This window comes from Eucalyptus grandis, chromosome 6 (assembly GCF_016545825.1).
Source record: "Eucalyptus grandis isolate ANBG69807.140 chromosome 6, ASM1654582v1, whole genome shotgun sequence".
In the NCBI taxonomy this organism is placed as follows: Eukaryota; Viridiplantae; Streptophyta; class Magnoliopsida; order Myrtales; family Myrtaceae; genus Eucalyptus; species Eucalyptus grandis.
In genome coordinates this window covers 5,186,198-5,205,265 of record NC_052617.1, presented here as the reverse complement: position 1 = coordinate 5,205,265, position 19,068 = coordinate 5,186,198, and the positions used below count along the sequence as shown (strand labels likewise).

Here is a 19,068-nt window from a genome sequence, read left to right as displayed (position 1 = left end):
CGCCCTCGCCCGCAACAGAACAGAGCGACCCTTTTAAGACTTGCGTTTGAAGAGAAATCTCTCTCTCTCTCTCTCTCGCTCTGTCTTTCTCTGTTTCTACCCTTTGGCCTCTTCTTCTTGGTTTTCGATAGTTTGTTTACACTGTCTATGTTTCGGGTCCGAGCTTCGGCTTTTCGAAGCGCTGAATTCGCTGCCGATTGGTGTGCTCCGCGGCTCGCCGGCGGGAGGGGGGGAAGTAAAGCATTCGGAAGACGGGAATTTCAATTCCTGCTGCGGGCGCGGGGTGAGAGCCAGGGCTAGAGAGAGAGAGAGAGGGAGGGACAGAGGGACAGAGGGAGGGGGCGGGACCGAGAGAGCGGGAGGTTTTGATGGAGAGGAGCACTCCGGTGAGGAAGCCCCACACCTCGACGGCGGATCTGCTGACGTGGTCCGAGGCCCCGTCCCCGGACTCGGCCCGACCCGGGTCCGGCTCTTCTCGCCCCGGTGCGCGTCCCCATCAGGTAGTCCCTCCCGGTTTGCTTCTTCTGGGTTCTGAGCGATTCTGCTTGGCGTGCGTCTTTTTCTTTTTCTTTTTTGTTCTTTCTTTCTTTTGTGGGTTTGGATTGTGCAAGAACGTGATGAGGTTTCTGGGTCTTTTGTTGCTTGGGTCATGGGGGGATGTGTGGTAGCCGTCGGATGGGATCAGCAAGGTGGTGTTTGGAGGTCAGGTGACTGACGAGGAATCTGAGAGCTTGAACAAGAGGTGAGATCCGATTCCATTTCGCTCGAATTTGGTAGAGCTCAGCTTCATTCATATCGTCACTTTCACGTAGTGGATAATACTTTTGCCCCCCCCTTTTTTTTGAATTAACTTGTATGCAGATTGCATTCTCTTCGTTTACTACCATTTTCGCATTTATCTCCTCTCTCTTTTTGCAAACTTTTTATTGTTGTATATATTTAATATATATATTGTTTCATTGCGGTTTCAGATGTTGAATTCTGGGTTCTATAAGTTCAGTTAGATGCGGTTGATCTCATTGCACCGGAATCTTGACACAAGCGAGAAGATTCCTTTTTTTTTTGTTTTCTGAGCAGAATAGGATAAATGCATAGCGTTCGGATCTTTGTGATGTAAGGTAGATTGGAATTTAGAATTTTTATCTTTGGATTTGGATTTGGATTTCTCATTTTCTTATAGGGTGTCCCTTTTCCTTCTAAATAGCAAACTAAACAAATTATCTTGGGAGTAATTTTTGGGTTGTTGAGGTGCGGCTTATAATCGACCAAGAATTGAGATTTGAGTGATGATTGACAACTATATCTTTTTTTGAGTGCTATAAGATCTATACTTGGATTAGTATATAGAGGAAGGAGAGGTTCCTGACTTAGAAGGAAGTCCAGAAGGTATGTGAGGACAAATACATGAAGTTGGAAACTCTAAGAATAATCAAATGCTACTTGTCAGAACAATGTTTTTCTCTTGCCATTTTACTACTCTCTCTCTCTCTCTCTCTGACTTTTACTTCAGATTGTGCCAATCTCACATTAATTTTAAAAACTTATCTAACTATTTACACACACACACACACACACACACACACACACATTAATCCTTACAATAAGTGCGAGTACCAATTCTAGTTCAGCATCATGTGATTATTATACTAAATTAAATTTGCTTTTTCTTCTGGTATAGGCTACAAACATCTTTGGTTGTCCATATTAGCATGTGATTATAAATTCAGAAGGTGACATGAAGTTTGATTAGCCACACTACCAAGTAGAAAAAATTCCGTGTTTTTTACGCCATCCAACTTCAGTGGGTGTCTCATTATAATTTCTTTTAATAGGAAAAAAAAGGTTGGAAGGGGCAACCAACATTTACAACCCCCTGAGATTGGCATCCTATTTGATCCACGAGGTTAGGACGTATTGACTGTGTTGAGGATACAATTACCTAAGGTGGCTTTCTTGTCATAAAAAAATATTGTGATAGGAATTTCTAGTCTAGCTTAAGTCCAAATGAATGGTTTAACTGTTCCTTTAATAAAAATTACTTCATGAAGTTCATAAAAGAAGTGTTTGGAATTAGGCAAAAGCCTTTCTCCAAGAAGATGAACAAACTCTACTTTGACAGATCAATTAGTTTTCATGGGTATGGTAGGACTCATCTCTGAGTTACTTTGGGCTCAGGGGAAATACAGTTGATTTTCAGGATTGCTACCCCACGAAGTCCTTGTTGGATGCTGCAAGTATCTGATGCCATTCAAGATAAATTAAATTTGGCTAAATATGCTTTATACTGCATTCTAAAATCTTTGTTTCTCTTACTGTGAATTCTGAATAGCTTATAATGTGCACTGGTCCTTTTTAATAAATGAACTCGATTTACAAGATCAGTGTTAGGCAATGAGTTCTTACTATTAGTGGCCACCAGCAATTTATGACTATGCAGAAAATGCAAAATTTTATTTTTTTACTGATAAGTGCTGTGAAAATGTTTGGGCATATCTATATGTATATATTCCCATTCATTCATTCATGGTTCCTTTCTTTCCTTCCTTTTTTCTGTACATTGAAGCCACTTTTTGCAACTTCTAGGAAACCGTGTTCGGGTTACAAAATGAAGGAGATAACTGGAAGTGGCATCTTTTTGGATAGTGGAGAAACTGATCCGTCAGAGTCTGGCAATATTACTCCTAACAACAGAACAGGAATCCGAATGTACCAGGTACTTCTGTTTTCTGTTTTCCTTTTTTTGGCCTGAGACAAATGTACCAGGTCCTAATTCCTGCATACTTAATCTTAAATCTCCATGGTGATTCCTAATTTACTTTGACTTCCTCTGTAAAACATTACTAGCAAGCCCTTGCTGGAATCAGTAACATCTCCTTTGGTGAGGAAGAGAGCGTTTCTCCGAGAAAACCAACTACTCTGCATGAGGTTGCAAAACAACGCGAATTGAGTGGGACGCTGGAAAGTGAGTCGGACGGGATGTTGAAAAAGCAGATCTCTCATGCTAAGTCCAAAGAACTTAGTGGGCATGACATATTTGCACCTCCACCTGAAATCTTGCCCAGGACGGTGGTTTCACACGCACACACAATGCATCAAGATATGGGAGAACCTGCACCACGTAATTTACGCACATCTGTCAAAGTTTCTAATGTAAGTGACTTTGTTGTGTTTGTCCTTACTCTTACCTCTGTCTTAAGCATGAGAAAATAGTTATGTGGCAACTGATACAGCATGTCAGTTGAAAGTAACCACCTCCCCTCTTCCTTGGTGGCTTTGAACCTGGGTAGTTCTATATTCAATGAAGACATGCTATTATTGGTTGTCACATTGGGATAGAAGTCAACCACATGACGTTTGATACGTATTGAAGTTTTTTCTCATCAAGTAGGCCTAGTAAAATGCAATATTTGAGAAGCTTCGATGGAATTAACCAATGATTATCCATGATGCTTCTTGCAAGCATAGCACTATATTGATTCTTTCTCTAAATCATTCTTCTGAGGTATTCTTGGATCTAGAATGACCTGACTTTAATACTTTTACATGGATCAGCCTGCTGGAGGACAGAGCAATATAATGTCCACTGAGGAACCTGTGCTGAAGACGGCAAAGAAGATCTATGACAAGAAATTTACTGAACTTTCGGGAAACGACATCTTCAAGGGCGATGTGCCTCCATCATCTGCGGAGAAACCACTAAGTGTGGCGAAACTGCGCGAGATAAGTGGCAACGACATTTTTGCTGATGGTAAGGTAGAATCTCGGGACTACCTGGGCGGCGTGCGCAAACCGCCTGGTGGTGAGAGCAGCATCTCATTGGTTTGATAAGATACGGCCTGGACCAACTATTTCACGTGATAGTCTTGTGTCTGGATTTTCTTCTGGTTCTTACTGTGAACATATTCTGGTATTACTCTCCTTTCATTAAATTCGTCGAGGGATACGGCAAACTTCATTCCAGTATTTAACATGATTGGCTAGAGATGTGACCGATGTGCTAATTGGTGTTATGTGTTCATACTTGCGTTTGGTTTAGCGATTGTCCTAATTTTCTGCAAGTTCATCTACTGCAATGAATGGTTGCGTTTGTCCGTTCCATCTTCTTACTCCCTGTGTAGTGTTAAATCTTGATTTCAATACATTTCATTGGGATACAGTGATTATCGATTCCATTCTGTTTTCATCCTGTGCTGCCAAGTGATTTATGGCAATTTTTTGTAGTTACATATAGGATGTGGAACATTCTCTTGTTAAAATCCACGTCAAGGGAAATTGAGTATGTACTCCCTTTCATTTAGCAGCCATTCTCCACCTCGAGATCGCTGGGCCAACCACCTAAGGTCTTAATTCAATAAGATGTTATCAATGCTTGATTGATGCATTCTGCTAAAATTTGACAGCTACAGCAAACAAATCATTGCTGAAGTATCATTAGGAATGGTTGTGGTCAAAATTTACTTGGATAATGTGATATCATAACCTTTTTTTGGGGTGGGGTGAGCAGTGTCGGCAATCTTCTTGGATGTAAGCATAGGAGTTCTACATTTATGGCGTACTGTCATAACTTTATGTTCATAGAGATTTATCCGAAAAGATTGAACTGTTGGTTTAAATCATGAAAAGGGAATGCTGAATTTTTGAGAATGGAGTGAGGGCCAAGCTATAAGAGGAAAATCCGAAACACTGGAGGGTTTACAAATCCTTTTCGATGAACTAATATCTTCAGTTCATGCCCTTAATATCACATTCAACTTCTGAAACGTGCTCTTACATTTTTATATGGATTTCCCATTCTCCGTTCATCTTACCTTCCTAATATATAGTCTAGACATCTTACCCTTCCTTGACTGTTCTGTGCACAGTTGAATCGCCATTCATGCAGTACAATTGTAATAATTATTACTAATTAATAAACAATACCCATTATATTGGTTAATTAATATAATATAATCATTACATAAGCAAATTGTTCTCATGATTAATACTATCCAATCACGCAGGGCGCTAAGCTATTATGTATAATAGCTATTAGAGTTTCAGCAGTAATAGGCATTATAACGTTATACTTACTACTGCAAGCTGATATTGTAATGCGTCAAAGAGGAGTAATGTAATAATCGTTGCCACAACCAAAGCGTCCTCTTGTGGCTTCTGAATCTTTGCTTGTCATGAATATAAGCTCACTTTATCATAATACACTCATCTACGAATATAGAAAGTACCACTGGAGATATTTATTCATTTGCTAGAAGCTATAGTTCCTCTTGCAATTTCATATTACTGGGTTGTCTCCACCTCTGGACAATGGCCACACTAGTGAGCGGCCGGATGAGCCGATAACACCTGAGAAACCATCTTCATGGATGGCCTGAGTTGCGGATTGGTGGATAAACAAGCAATTGCGAGCTTGAAGATGACTAGAAGTTCATCCTCAGTGCTTGGCATTGGAGCTGGTAGGCGTGGATCCAGCATATCTTTCAGGACTGTCACAATCTCCTTATCCGATTCAGCTAATAGGGATGAGATGGTTTCGCCTGGATGTTTTCCATGGAACACCTGTATTGCCATGACCCCAAAGCTGTACACGTCGCATTTCTCAGTCACTCTCATCGTGTAGGCAAGCTCTGCACATAAGAAGAAAATGCATTATTACTGGCAGATTATTACTTTTTAAGCTCACCATAGAGGACTAGTAGATATCCATGGAGTTACCTGGTGCAATATATCCATATGTCCCAGCAACAGTGCTCCAATTCGACGTGTCCAGCTTGAGAAGCTTGGCTGTGCCGAAGTCAGAAACATGGGCCTCATACTCAGAATCAAGCAAGATGTTGTTGCTTGATATGTCTCGGTGAACAATGGGAGGCACACAGTCATGGTGCATGTAGGACAGAGCATGAGCTATGCCTCTCACAATATTTGCCCTCCTATCCCAACCCAACTCTTTTGCTTCTCCGTCATCGCTCAGGGTTGCAGACAGGTTTCCTCTTTCCAGATACTCATACACCAAGAACGAGTGTTGGGGATGTGAGCAGAAGCCACGGAGTCTCACGATGTTACGGTGTCGTATTTCTGTCAATGCCCTTATCTCATTCTGAAACTCCTTCTGATTCGTTTGCCCGCTATCAGACATCTGATGAAGCTTCTTCACAGCCACCACATCGCCTGATCTTAGCTTTGCTCTATAGACCCTTCCATATCCTCCACATCCAATGCAGTATCTCTCGTTAAAATCCTCAGTCGCCGCAATGATTTCCTCGTGCGATATCCTTCCATCGTAAGTAGATATAGAAAACATATTCTCTCTCTCCTGTGCTTGCTCCACTTGTCGGCGGTCCTTTCTTCTATGCAAAATGTAGTATACTCCGACGAAAGAAAGCAGGAGAAATGCTCCAAGTATGAGGAAGACAATGAGAAACACTTTCTTAACAGTGTTGGATTTTTTCTTCTGCGGCTCCGATTGACTACAAGGCTGAAGTCCATCAACATTTCCACATAATCCAGCGTTGCCTTGTAATGCTTCTGTTGGAGCATCTTGGAACGCCGTGGTGTTTGGAACCGGACCCTGAAACTCATTGTAGGATATGTCAACCGTGGCCAAACCTGGCATATCCTCAAAAATTGCGTATATAGGGCCCGAAAGATTGTTGTGTGAGAGGTCAAGTTTCACTAGACTTTGCAGATTGCTGAATTGTGCAGGAATCTCACCGATCAATGAATTATTGTTCAAGTCTAGCTTGGATAAGTGAGTCAGCATCCCGATCTGGCTAGGAATTTCTTGGCTTAATCGGTTGTTGCTCAAATCCAAGAGGACTAAGTCTGCCAACTGCCCGATACTCTCTGGGATAGACATGCTTAATCTATTCCTGGACAAATCCATCATTTGAAGACCAGATAGGGATGCGATCTTCGGACTTATACTGCCAGAAAGTTGATTCCTGCTCAAGTTCAACCTCACCAAATAGGTCAATTTCCCGAGTTCCTTTGGAATCTCGCCAACTAAACCATTGGAAGAAAGATCGAGTCCTTGTAGTTCAGTTGCGTTTCCGATCTCAGGAGGCAAGCTACCAGTGATGTTGTTCCCAGCAATTCGTAGAGTCCGCAGACGCTGACAACTTCCCCAGTTGGCCGAGATTTCTCCATAGAACTTGTTGAAACTTAAATCTATAAAGTCCAAGTTCGGGTAGATGCCAAAACTGTCGGATATGTTTCCAGTGAGTTGATTCTCCTCGAGGCGTACCCTGAGTAAGCTTGTGCAATTTCTCAAGCTTTTGGGAATGAAACCTGTGAGGTTGTTGCCACCCAAGGTGAGATTGCGAAGTGATCCACCTCGGCACAAGTTATCTGGTATGAAGCCAGTGAATTGGTTCGTATCTAATTGTAGCACCACCAAGCTCATCAAATCCCCCAGGAATCTAGGAATGGATCCAGAAAGTTGGTTCTCGCGGAGGAATAAATATTTCAGTTTAGTCATGTTGCCTAGAGAAGAAGGAAAAGGGCCACTGAGCTGATTCATACTCAGCTCCAAATCGATCATAGCTCGAAGGTTTCCCAACTCATCAGGAATGTCATCAGAAAGCATGTTGCCATACAGATAAAGAAGGGTAAGCTCTGTCAAATTGCCTAATGTCGAGGGAATTGAACCGGTAAGATTATTGTAGTGTAGGGCGAGTCGACGAAGAAGTTTCAAGTTTCCCAGCTCCGGTGGGATAGAACCAATTAGTTCATTATCATATACATGGAGTTGGGTTAGTTTCGTCAATTTCTCGAATGTGGGAGGAATTGGCCCTGTTAGGAAGTTGGTATCCATGTAAATCTCCTCCAAGTTTGTCAAATTCCCCATTTCAATAGGAATGGGACCTGAAAATGAATTGTTATAGATGTAAAGTCTAGCGAGGCTACTCAAGTTGCCCAAGGAAGAAGGAAGATATCCATTCAATTGGTTTGAGTACAAGGCAAGCTCGTTCAACAAACGCAACTGACCTATTTCATCAGGGATAGAGCCATTCAACTCGTTAGAGAGCAGGTGTAACACCTCAAGCTTCATGAGATTGCCAATCTCCCGTGGTATTTTCCCAGATAATTGATTAAAGGAGAGATCAAGGTAAGTGAGATTGGTCAAAAGACCGACTTGAGGCGGAATACCACCGAAGAGTTCGTTTATGTACATGTCTATATAGGTTAGATATGGCAAAGACGAGAATGGGAACTCATCGAGTGTACCTTTAATGTTCGAATTGGTGAGATTGATTCCAATCACGCTTTTGGCTGGGTTACACGAGATGCCGTGCCAACCGCACGGGCTTGACACTGTTGCATTGGAGCCGGTAGCATTTTGAGGAGCAAGAGTCCATGGAGATAGAGAAGAGGTGGATAGGTTTTGATTTAGAAGGCTGGATTTCCATTTGAGAAGGGCTTGTGCTTCTAGTGTGGAGGCATAAACAGGAATTGCACCATGTGGAATGATGACAAAAAGTGCCATGAAAAGGGCAAAGGAGGCTGGAAGATTCACTGTTGTCTCTAATCCTGGTGAATCCATGATTTCTTTTGTTTGTTCTGGAGGTTGACGATCAACCATGAGGCATATATGTAAAGCTTGGTTACTCTGTTTCTGTCATTCTCCAAGTCCATTCACAGAAGGCCAATTTTCAAAGATCTCCGATTTCCTGCTTGTTCAATGGTGCTGATTGTGATGATTCAGATGTTGACATTCGGGCCAATGTGTGATAACGAGAAGTAGTCTGATCGAGGGTAGAGTTTCATATGGTTGGAACAAGGTATTTGACTTTGACTCAAAGCTTCCTAAGCTCTGCTCTCTTTAATTGATGCTTTCTCTGGTTTTCCTCAACGTGGAGGTGCGTACGGCCAGATACTGCTATTTTAAAGATGATAAATCGTTCATAGCCAGTCAATATCGTCTTGCTCAGACTTTGTGGCTGCAGGACGCGAAATTTGTCTGAGAGCATTTACTCGATAAATTAAATAATTGTTTTTTTAATACCAAGTGGATCTGCTCTTCGGATGTTGTATACGGCCTAGTTCTTCCTTTCTGGAAGCACTTATGACGGAATTGCCGTTCCAAGCAGTCGACTGGGAGAGGTTGAAGTCTACCATGGAATACATGGATTCTAAGTCTAAAAAACACCCTAAACTTTTATTTCCATATAAACCCACAGTTTAATCACTCCTTTACTGAATCTCGCGGTTTAAAATTTACATTACTCCAAATTCATGGCCTAATTCCTAAAATTACTCCGATTAATGAACAACGAGTTCAATTATTTATTGAACATTGTAAGATGAAGCTACTCCGACTTGGCGAGATCCTTGCAGCGTGTAGACGCAATTTTTTCTCTCCTCTCTTCCTTCCTGTTATTGTCACTGTTTATGTTTGTTTTTGCTTTTACGTTTCACATGCATCTAATGAAAGGAGAAAAGAGTGCGGATTACATCGGCCAACGCATGGTAAGGTAATGTAGGCTGAGCTTTTACCAGTTAATTCGCTTCTCTCAAATTTTATTGGAGGACAAGTCTAAATTTAAAGGTGATTGGAGAATCTTCTTGAAGGTTTTGCTCTTATAAATGTCACATCTATACTTGTTCAACTTTTTTATTTTGAATGAAGAAAGTGTTGGGGATATCAAATCTAGGCGTGCACCACCAAATGGCAAAGCCATAGTAAAGATGGAGATTTTTTGGTGAAAGGTAATCATAATAAGCTATAACCAATATTTACAACAAAAACGACACCAAAACATACACTCATAATGAACAGAGGCATAATGAGTGGAAGGGTGCCAAAAGAAGAAGAAGAGGGAAGCTAACAAGGCACAAAAATGTGGTTGAGCCGCACAACTACGGCCACATCCAAAAGATGGACCAAACAAAGAAGGCGACCGGTCAGCCAAACAATGGCAACCCAAGCCAAAAACCAAACAAAACGTTATCGCCCAAATGGAAAGGAAGAGACAACCGGCAGGAATCAAGGTCAACACCGAAACATCAGGAATGCGAAGCACAATAGTAGACCCTCCTGCACCACCACTCCAATTTGGAAATACTACGGATGCGCCAGAGTAGAAGAGAAGATGCAAGGGTCTATCCCCTAGCTACGTTGAAGTCTCCTGTTTCTTGGGTTATCTTCAACATTCGAGAAGGTTAAAGCCTTATCCTTAACCACTTTTAGTAAAGATGGAGATTTCATTGTATGTTTATTACTAAATATGGATTCGGTGATTAGTTTGCTGTTTTTATAATTTACTTTTTGAGCGTGTTTTGATGACATATTTTGTTATTTAGAGCTTATTTTGTTTTGAAGCTGTTTATGATTTGTCTTGATTTGGAGTTGGATTAAATTATTTTTCTCTTGTATTTATGTGGGTGGGAATGAATGAAATGTTATCTTGACCAAAAAGAAAAAAGGTGAGAAAGAAGAACGGGCAATAGCAAACTTAGTCATGGTCACCGTCCAGGTCTGTATATATTATTTGGGGAACAACCCCATCCCTTCATAAAATAAAGGACGAAGCTTTTAATTAAAATAAACCATTTTCAGAAATGTGTTAGTCGGATAATACCTAACAATAATGAAAATAACCATGAGGCTTAATATATCATGAATGTACCCAGCTGGATTTCCTTCAGGATCGGTCTAATGAGCTTAATAAAAATAGCAAAATAGATCCTAAATTGAATCCATCACTCTCCTCTATTCTTAAAATCTGAAACGGTAATAAAAGGGGCGAGCAAACGGCTCGGGTAAGTGATAATCACCACTGCTGTGAAATCAAGTAACGAACAATGGAGTTGTACAATAGCATGCATATGCAGGAACTGCACCTCGTGAAATGACTGCAAGCATTGCGAGAAGGGCAACGGGAGCTAGAAGATGTCCTCCTCCCTTTAAAAGCTTTTTGCCAATCCTTGATTTTCTGGTGTGGTTTTGGAGCATATATAAAGCTGCTCTGTCTCTGCCATTGTTCTCTGATCCGTTTAGAAAAGGCCAGCTTTCAAAGATCTTCCATTTCAGGATTTTGAACGCTTCTGATCATTAAGTTTCAGCTATTGACAAACCGTCTATTTCGTTTATACAGAGCCTCATGTTTGCTGAAGTAAGTGGTTGACTTGACTCCACCTCACTTAGTTCTTTTTTTTTTTCCAATGGGAAACAATCTTTTGCTTGCTAACCGACCTTTGACAACTGGAATGCTTGCATGACCAGGCAATAATTAGTGAGAAGAATATACGGAAGAAAAGTATACGGGAGTGGTTACGTCTCCACTTGGACTTTTAGAACGGGAATAGTTACGTCTCCACTTGGACTTTTAGATTGTAGCACCAGTAATTTGACCAAGAGCATGGGTTTCCTTTGACTTCTTCAAGACTTGGGCACTCCTAGCATTTATGATTTCAATTTTTGCTTTTTGCTTAATTTAAATCTTGCGATTCGGCCATTTTAATTGTTTTTTTTTTTTCAATTCAAAAATTCCGAAACTGAGATATGAAGCACGTTCAAGAATTAAGATTGATTTGACCTGACTATCGAAGAAGGTTGGGAGAATATAACTATCTCGCTACACCTCGATTCGGATAATTGTTACTTCATTTTGCCCCCTATACTATTCATTTACAGAGTTTTCCGAAACTTTGATTTTACAATGTCAAGTTTTACTTAGATTGACTGATGGTGGCATCAAACATTGGTCTACTATAATTTCTTGTTTCAAGTTCAGAAAACTCTGAGCTCTCATCCAGATGAAATACATGAGGGAAGCTGTTCCGACATGTTTTGCATAAGGTAATATAAGTTCACTATTGTGAAAAACAGAGAAGATGGTGGCGGTACAATGTAAATGATTTTTACTTCTATTGACAATGGAGTGAGGCCGAGAGAAAATAGATAGCATGATTCAATTCCCTCAAGATTTTGGAGGGCAGGATCTTTTGTCGAAATTAAATGGCCTTCCTTTTTTCTTTTTATTTATTATTTCTCGTTAAGGGCTGAAAAATGAATGTCCTCTGCCTTATCGCAATTGAAGTATAACGTATTAGCAGAACAGAACTTGCATTCTTTCCAAGACAAAAGCATTGTACTATAAAATCTCCTCTTGCGACAAAATTAGGACCCGTGATCTTCCTAATTTAAGCACTTTTAAGTTCAAAGCTCTAATGAAAACAAATTCTGTATTCCCTCTAGTGCCATATTCTTTTTGGAGCAATCAACAGCTACTGAATTTATAATAAAGACTCATGCCACATCAACATGCATGTAACACTCGAAATAAGAGCTGATTGAACCATCACAAAACCTCTTGCTATTTAATGAAATTAACTTTGTAAATGGTCAATACCCTATTTTTTGTGCACAAATAGAATCTCGCATTGGACATATCCCAATTCCCTAGCTAATTTTTTTTTTTTTGTAAAAAATATAAAAAAAAAAACCTAAATTATACCACTGTGACACATTTATTCTGAATTTTTTTTATCATGATATAAAAAAATCCAAATTATGCCTATTATGACACATTTATGTAAAAATTTTCTTATGACATAAAAAAATCCAAGAAACAACTATAGTTTACCGAAAACTTAGAAAATGTACGTTGGATGTATTCTCGGTTCCATCAAGACTTTGGAGCTTTCTCCATTCAGTCTTCTTTGGCGAATTTTTGACTTGGAACAGTCCCCATATTCGAATTTGGTCCCAATCATTGTGCGAAATTCAGAGAAATTGATAGAGAAGTCGTCGACGAGAGAGATCAAATCCTAACTCGTTTCACACATTATGCAATTTTAAGCATGCAAAAGGGAAGTCTTCTCACTCGGCATTAATGAAGCCAAATCTTGCCCCGGTTTTGACCCCGTTTTTGCAGAAACGACAGCTGATAATCGAGCTAATGAGTCTGGACCATGCCCACTTGCAAACTCACATCAATCGAAAGAAAAATTGAAGAAGAGAAATCAAAATTGTCCTTGGCCTGCTTGTTCCAGCCTTTTCTGATAAACGATAAGGTGGCTGTGGAGGCTCACATTTATCAATATTTCTCCATTATCAAGTTCATCATCATTGCCGGTCTCTTTGGGCCTACTTTAGAAAAGCCGATCTTGAAATGGCAGCCCAAGAGGCCTCTTGAAGATTTCATCGTCGGATCTCGAAATGGTAGCCCAAGAGGCCTCATGAGGATGTGAAATCGCAGAATGCAGAAGCATTTCATCGCTCGGAGGAGTGCAACTGATGCTGAATAAAGTTCCAGTTTCGGCAAAACTGCAGACACTTCTCGATATCTTTCCATTTTCTTCTTTTCCTAAATTGTTCAAATTTTTCCGCTCCTGTGCAAGCTCGCTGGTGAGGCAGTTGTCAAGGAGGTGATGCAGAGTGAAGGAGGAGGCATGAACGAGACAAAAAGAAACACAAAAAGGAAAAAGAAAAAAAAAGAAAAAGAAAAAAAGCAAAGTCCTTAGAGGAGAATACTCCTAGTTGCAAATAAGATTTCGCTGACTTGTAAATTGAAGTCCTTATTTGAGACAATTTTTACTTAAGGTCTTTTGATAAAATGGTTTTACTTCAAGCCCTTATTTGAAATTTACCCTTATCTTATTATACTTGGAAGAAGAATAATATTTGCCATCGTAAGTTAGGGTTTGTTTGTTTAAAAGAAAACTATTATAGAAATTATTTTTCAATTTTTTGGTATTTAGATGAAAAAAAATAATCGAATCGTGGATAAAGTTTTTCACTGATTGAAAACTAATTGTTTGACTTGAATATTTTCATAAAAATATTTTTTTTTACCATGGAATTTTCAGTACAATAAAAGGACCCTCGTTTCAAATAATTTACCTTTTTTGAGCTCCGTAAGTGGGCTCAATTATTGAGAAAGAGTGCGCTGTGATTGCCTTGGAATTTTGAAGTGTTCGATGGGTCCAATAGAAATAATCCAAGAAAAGTACCAAAATAGGCTTAAACATTTTATATTGATACAAATTTAGTCCTAAACTTTTTAATTTGACCATTTTAGTCCTAAACCTTTTTACATTAGTACCAATTCAATCTCGGCTAATTTAAGTCGGAAATTCTTTGACGTGGTCGTTAACGGTCTTATGTGGCGCAATGTGGACAAATTTTATAATTTTTTAAATATTTTTTTCAAATTTTTAAATTATTATTATTATTAATTTTTTCTCCTTACCCCTTGGTCGGCGAGGTCGCCGGCCACGGGTTAGTTGGGGCGAGGGACCCCGTGCCCTTGCCAGCCACTGGCGAGGGTCGTCACGCCTTTGCCGGCCACAGGCAAGGGCGTTGACCCCCGCCCAAATCCAGGTGAGGGCCGAAACCCTTGATCGTTGGCTGGCGAGGCCTTTGCGCCCTCATCGGCCACAGGCGAGGGTGCGACAGCCCTTGCTTGTAGTGGGCGAGGGTACAGCGGCCCTCTTCCAGATCCAGGCGAGGGCGCGGCCCTCCGCGGTTTCAAGCCTCGTAGCTATCAGCAAAGGGAGCGGTGGTGGTCAAGGCTCGTGTCGGCAAGATGCGACCGCTCGCGGAAGAAAGCGTGCGTGAGTGCAGGCGGGAGAGAGAGAGAGAGAGAGAGAGGGTACCGTTGAGCTTGATTGAGAGAAGAAGGGAGAGACACTTCACAGCTGGAGGAGATGAGACGCCTCGCCGCCACGCCCTCGCTTGGATCGGGCGAGGGCCACCGCACCCTCGCCGCCACGAGTGAGGGCTGCCGCACCCTCGCCTGTGGCCGACGAAGGCGCAGAGGCCCTCGCCGGCCAACGGGCAAGGGTTTTGACCCTCGCTTGGATCGGGGCGGGGGCCAACGCCCTCACTTGTGGCCGGCGAGGGCACGGCGGCCCTTGCCAGTGGCCGGCAAGGGCGCGGGGCCCCTCGCCCCGACCAGCTTGTGGCCGGTGATGGTCGGCCAGCCGGCCGGCAACCTCGCCGGCCAAGGGTAAGGAGAAAAAAGAAGAAGAGAAAATAAGGAAAAAAAGAAAATAATAATTTAAAAAATCTGAAAAAAATTATAAAAAATTATAAAATTTGTCTACGTGGCGCCACATAAGACCGCTGGCGGCATTTTCCGACTTAAATTAGCCGGATAGACTAAATTGGTACCAATGTAAAAATGTTTAGGACTAAATTGGTCTAATTAAAAAGTTTATGACTAAATTGGTACCAATACAAAAAGTTTAGGACTATTTTGGTACTTTTCCCAAATATTCCCGCAAGTTAGACAGGGCAAATGATTTTGGTGTTGGATCATGAATATGTATACTTGGATTATATCGAAGTTGAATGACCATTGCCTTGCTTTGATTAAAAAATCTAATGGCCATAGGAAAGTGATGGACAATTGTTTTTAATTGGTTATTTCTTTCCGTATACTATTTTCCATGAGCAAGGGAAAATTTACTGAGAATTAAAACTTAATTGGATTGCGTATGAGTTAAGTCCACTCGAGTTTTGCATAGGTTGCAAAACTTTTATTACATAAAGATGGAATTGTTTTGAGTTAAAATGGTTCAATTTAAATTGAATCCAATATGACCCAACAATTTGATAAGTCTATATAAAGGTTGTACGATCATCAATTTTACTGGAAAAACACAAGATAAATTGAAGAGACTATCAATCCTAAAAGGGCAGAGAGAAGCATAATCGATACTTAATCACAATAGACATCGTGTGGTGTAGCCCAAATATTTTAAAGATTTAGTCCTAATTTAGATAATGATGGGGTGCTTCATTTTTTATTGCTTTTATCCTTCCTAAAGGACTATAATTTTCAACGAGATTGCCAATCGAGAACCTGAAATCCTAAAAGAAAACAGAAATCTAAATGAGCTCAAGCTACTAATGAGCTAATCCCGTTTATCTACTTTTCAAAGGCTAATATTGATCAATTGGAACAAAATTAAGTCGTCACAAGGTATTTTTTAGCTTGGGAGAAAGATAAGTTTTCACTACGGTAAAAAAATCTATGATTCTGTCCTTATTTGGAATATTTGATATCATAGTGAAATGAAATAGTATGTTATTTTTGGACACTTGGATTTATTACTCCTAGATAGGACGCTAAGACCACAACCAATTATAGTTGAAATTTCTTTTTGATTCTTGAAATTTACCATAACAGGACTTTATTCCTATTTTTTGTGCACAAATAGAATCTCGCATTGGACGTTTCACTATTCCCTAGCTAATTGCTCTTTTTTTTTTTTTGTGTAAAAAATCATCAAAAAACCTAAATTATATCACTGTGACATATTTATCATGAATTTTTTTTTATCATGATATAAAAAAATCCAAATTATGCCCATCATAACACATTTATCTAAAATTTTTCTTGTGACATGAAAAAATCTCAAACTTATACTTGTGTGACATATCTATCCTCCATCAAGATTTTGTCATATAATTTTTTAGCTAAAACAACATGGTTTATATTTCATTTAAATCACATGGGCGCCATGTCAATACCGTCTGTTTTTAGCATCCATATATGTAGATTTCTTAGAGGATAAGTGTATCACGCAAGTATAAGTTTGAGGTTTTTGGTATCATAAAAAAAGTTTAAAGTAAATATATTATAGTGAGCATAGTTTGGAGTTTTTGATGACTTTTTTTTTTCTTTTCCTTTTTGTCAAGAGGTACCCTCATGATAGCTGTTAAATTAAGAGGCACCTATCACGAATCGAGATCTTGAAATTACTCAGGATCTAATCGAGTCATAAGATTCGGTCGAGTGTCTTAAATTGGTATTTCAAGATAATGACGAGTTTGGCCAATAATACTGTGAAATAAGAACGTCCAGTGAGATTATTATAAAATATGAGCTTAAAGAAAGAGAATTCTAAATAAACAAGAGAGGCCCAGCCCAGTATACTTCCTCAGCCCAAATAAGCTTCAATAGTCTTCTTCTTCCTCTTGCTGCTTCATCTTAAATAGAAGAAAGCCAAAAGAGAAAGCAGAGCCTTGAGGAACCGAGAGAAAAAAAGGGAGAGGGAAATCGCTGTGGTTGGTTGGAAAATATTAATTAATGCCGGAATACGCCTCCTGCATGTGATTGGTAAGCGTTTCCTCGTCGTTTTTTTCCTCTTGCATGTTAGTTCTTGTTCGAGGATAATGTCGTAGCCCCAGCTGTGTTGGCTTCGCCGGTGACGCTTCGGCCGAGATGCGTCGCTTAGATCTCAAATAGATACTAAGAAACTAAGAATCAATAACTTAGCAGATGCAATTTGTCAAGCTCTTGGAATAGAACCCAAACATTGAGTCTAGTGGAGGAATAATATTTCAGGTCAGTCACATTACCGAAAGAAGAAGGAACCAGTCAAGTGAGCTGCTTTTCGCTCTGCTCTAAGTCAAGCCTGGAGGTTTCGCGTCTCATTATGAATGTTACTGGGAAGCTGGTTACCCAGGAGAGAAACCGAAGGGTAAGCTTTGCCAAGTTGCCTAAAGACGGCAAGATTGAAAGGTTGAGATTATTATTGTAAAGGCTCAACCATCGAAGAAATTTCAAATTCCCTTGCTCTGGTTGGATGGAACCTGTAGGTTCATTATGGAGTGGGAAGTGCACTTGGTGGAGTGACCTAAGACAGTGAAAATGGCTGGGAGCTAGAAGCATGATGATTGTCTTGAAGCCTTGGGAATTTATGGCCTTTTTTCTCTTTTTGTCTGGATGTTGATTTTCTCAGGACCAAGGGGAATGCTTAAAGACTTTCCCTTGATCTAATTTTCCTATTTGGCAATGGAAATGGATCAACAAGCATCAACTTTTGTGGATCACATGGTTGTTGATGCTATCTGGCATGATGAAAAGGTTGACTGTTGCCAACAAATGGTTCTTTCTTGACATTGCATATTGCCTGTTGCCTTTCTTCTAAGATATGCAGCGCATTCAAGATTTGAGATTGATTTAACCCAATTACTTGGTAAGGTTGCGCAACATATCTCATTGTCTCGCTATGCCTTGAGTTGAATGGTTGTTACTTCATTTTACCCCCCGCACTCTCCATTGACACGGTTTTCTGAAACTACGATCTTACAAAGTTGGGTTTTATTTGAGATTGATCGAGGGCAGGGTCAAACGTTGGTATACTATGGTTTCCTATTTTAATTTCACAATACTCTGAGCTCTCAAAAATATGTTTACTTTTTTCCAGATAAAAGTACATGAGAGAATTGTTCCGACATGTTTTGCGCAAGGCAATATATTCTCTGTTTTCGAAAACAGAAAAGATGGTTTGTGGTGAGCTAAAACATGACTGAGTTTTATTTGTATTTGACGATGGAACGAGGCCCAGGGAAAATGAACTAGCATGATTTAAATCCCTCAAGATTTTGGAGGGCATCGTTTCGTCTGCCTCCAGGCTCTTGAAGTATAAGGTAGTAACAGAACAGAACTTGCATTTCTTTCTGAGATAAAGCATTGTACCATAGAATCTGCCCTCAAGATAAAATGATGATCAGATCTTCCTATTTAAGCACTTTCAAGTTCAAAGCTCTATTGAAAATAAAGTCTGGATTTCCTCTAGTGCCATATTTCTTTTGGAGCAATCAAAAGCAACTGAACTTCTAATACGTACCCACGCCATAACAACATGCAGATAGCACTCGGAATAGGAGCTGATTGAACAAACTGTTATGTAATAGCGTGGTACTAAGTTACACGAAATATAACGTTGGAATATTGGCCCACATTGCTTGACAAGGGGTTTTTTTTTATGCTTTTTATATTCTTGTGTTGTCCATGCATTTATTAGCTTAAATTTTTGGATTGGATTTTTTAACGTGGTGGTATTAGAGCTTGTGCTATTTCTTTCACATGTATGTTTGCAGGAATGGGGGCGTTGATATCATCCCATATGGCTCGATAATATCTAACAAACATGGTTCATGGCTGCAACTAGAACATTTAGTTTCTGATTGAATGCACTCTGAAAAGATGGGTGATTGAAACTTTTCTGCATGTAAGAGGATTTTATATTTACCACAAATCCACCATGAACCTTATAAAAGGACTAAAAAAGGACAAGATCTCAGAGACCAAATAAAAATATTCGGTTGCG

At 40.0% G+C, this 19,068-nt stretch overlaps 2 protein-coding genes across 2 annotated transcripts; one reads left to right on the top strand and one right to left on the bottom strand.

The window, feature by feature from the left end:
• Positions 1-4,096, top strand: LOC104451059. The gene is made up of 5 exons (XM_039315840.1): positions 1-500; positions 669-742; positions 2,584-2,713; positions 2,845-3,150; positions 3,553-4,096. The coding sequence occupies exons 1-5, from the start codon at positions 369-371 to the stop codon at positions 3,823-3,825; spliced, it is 915 nt and encodes a 304-aa protein (XP_039171774.1). The 5' UTR covers positions 1-368; the 3' UTR covers positions 3,826-4,096.
• Positions 4,097-5,085: 989 nt separating this feature from the next.
• LOC108960302 (MDIS1-interacting receptor like kinase 2-like) lies at positions 5,086-8,497 on the bottom strand. Its single transcript, XM_018875411.2, has 2 exons — positions 5,713-8,497; positions 5,086-5,624 (listed from the first exon to the last, which is right to left on the bottom strand). The coding sequence occupies exons 1-2, from the start codon at positions 8,480-8,482 to the stop codon at positions 5,314-5,316; spliced, it is 3,081 nt and encodes a 1,026-aa protein (XP_018730956.2). The 5' UTR covers positions 8,483-8,497; the 3' UTR covers positions 5,086-5,313.
• Positions 8,498-19,068: the final 10,571 nt, after the last annotated feature.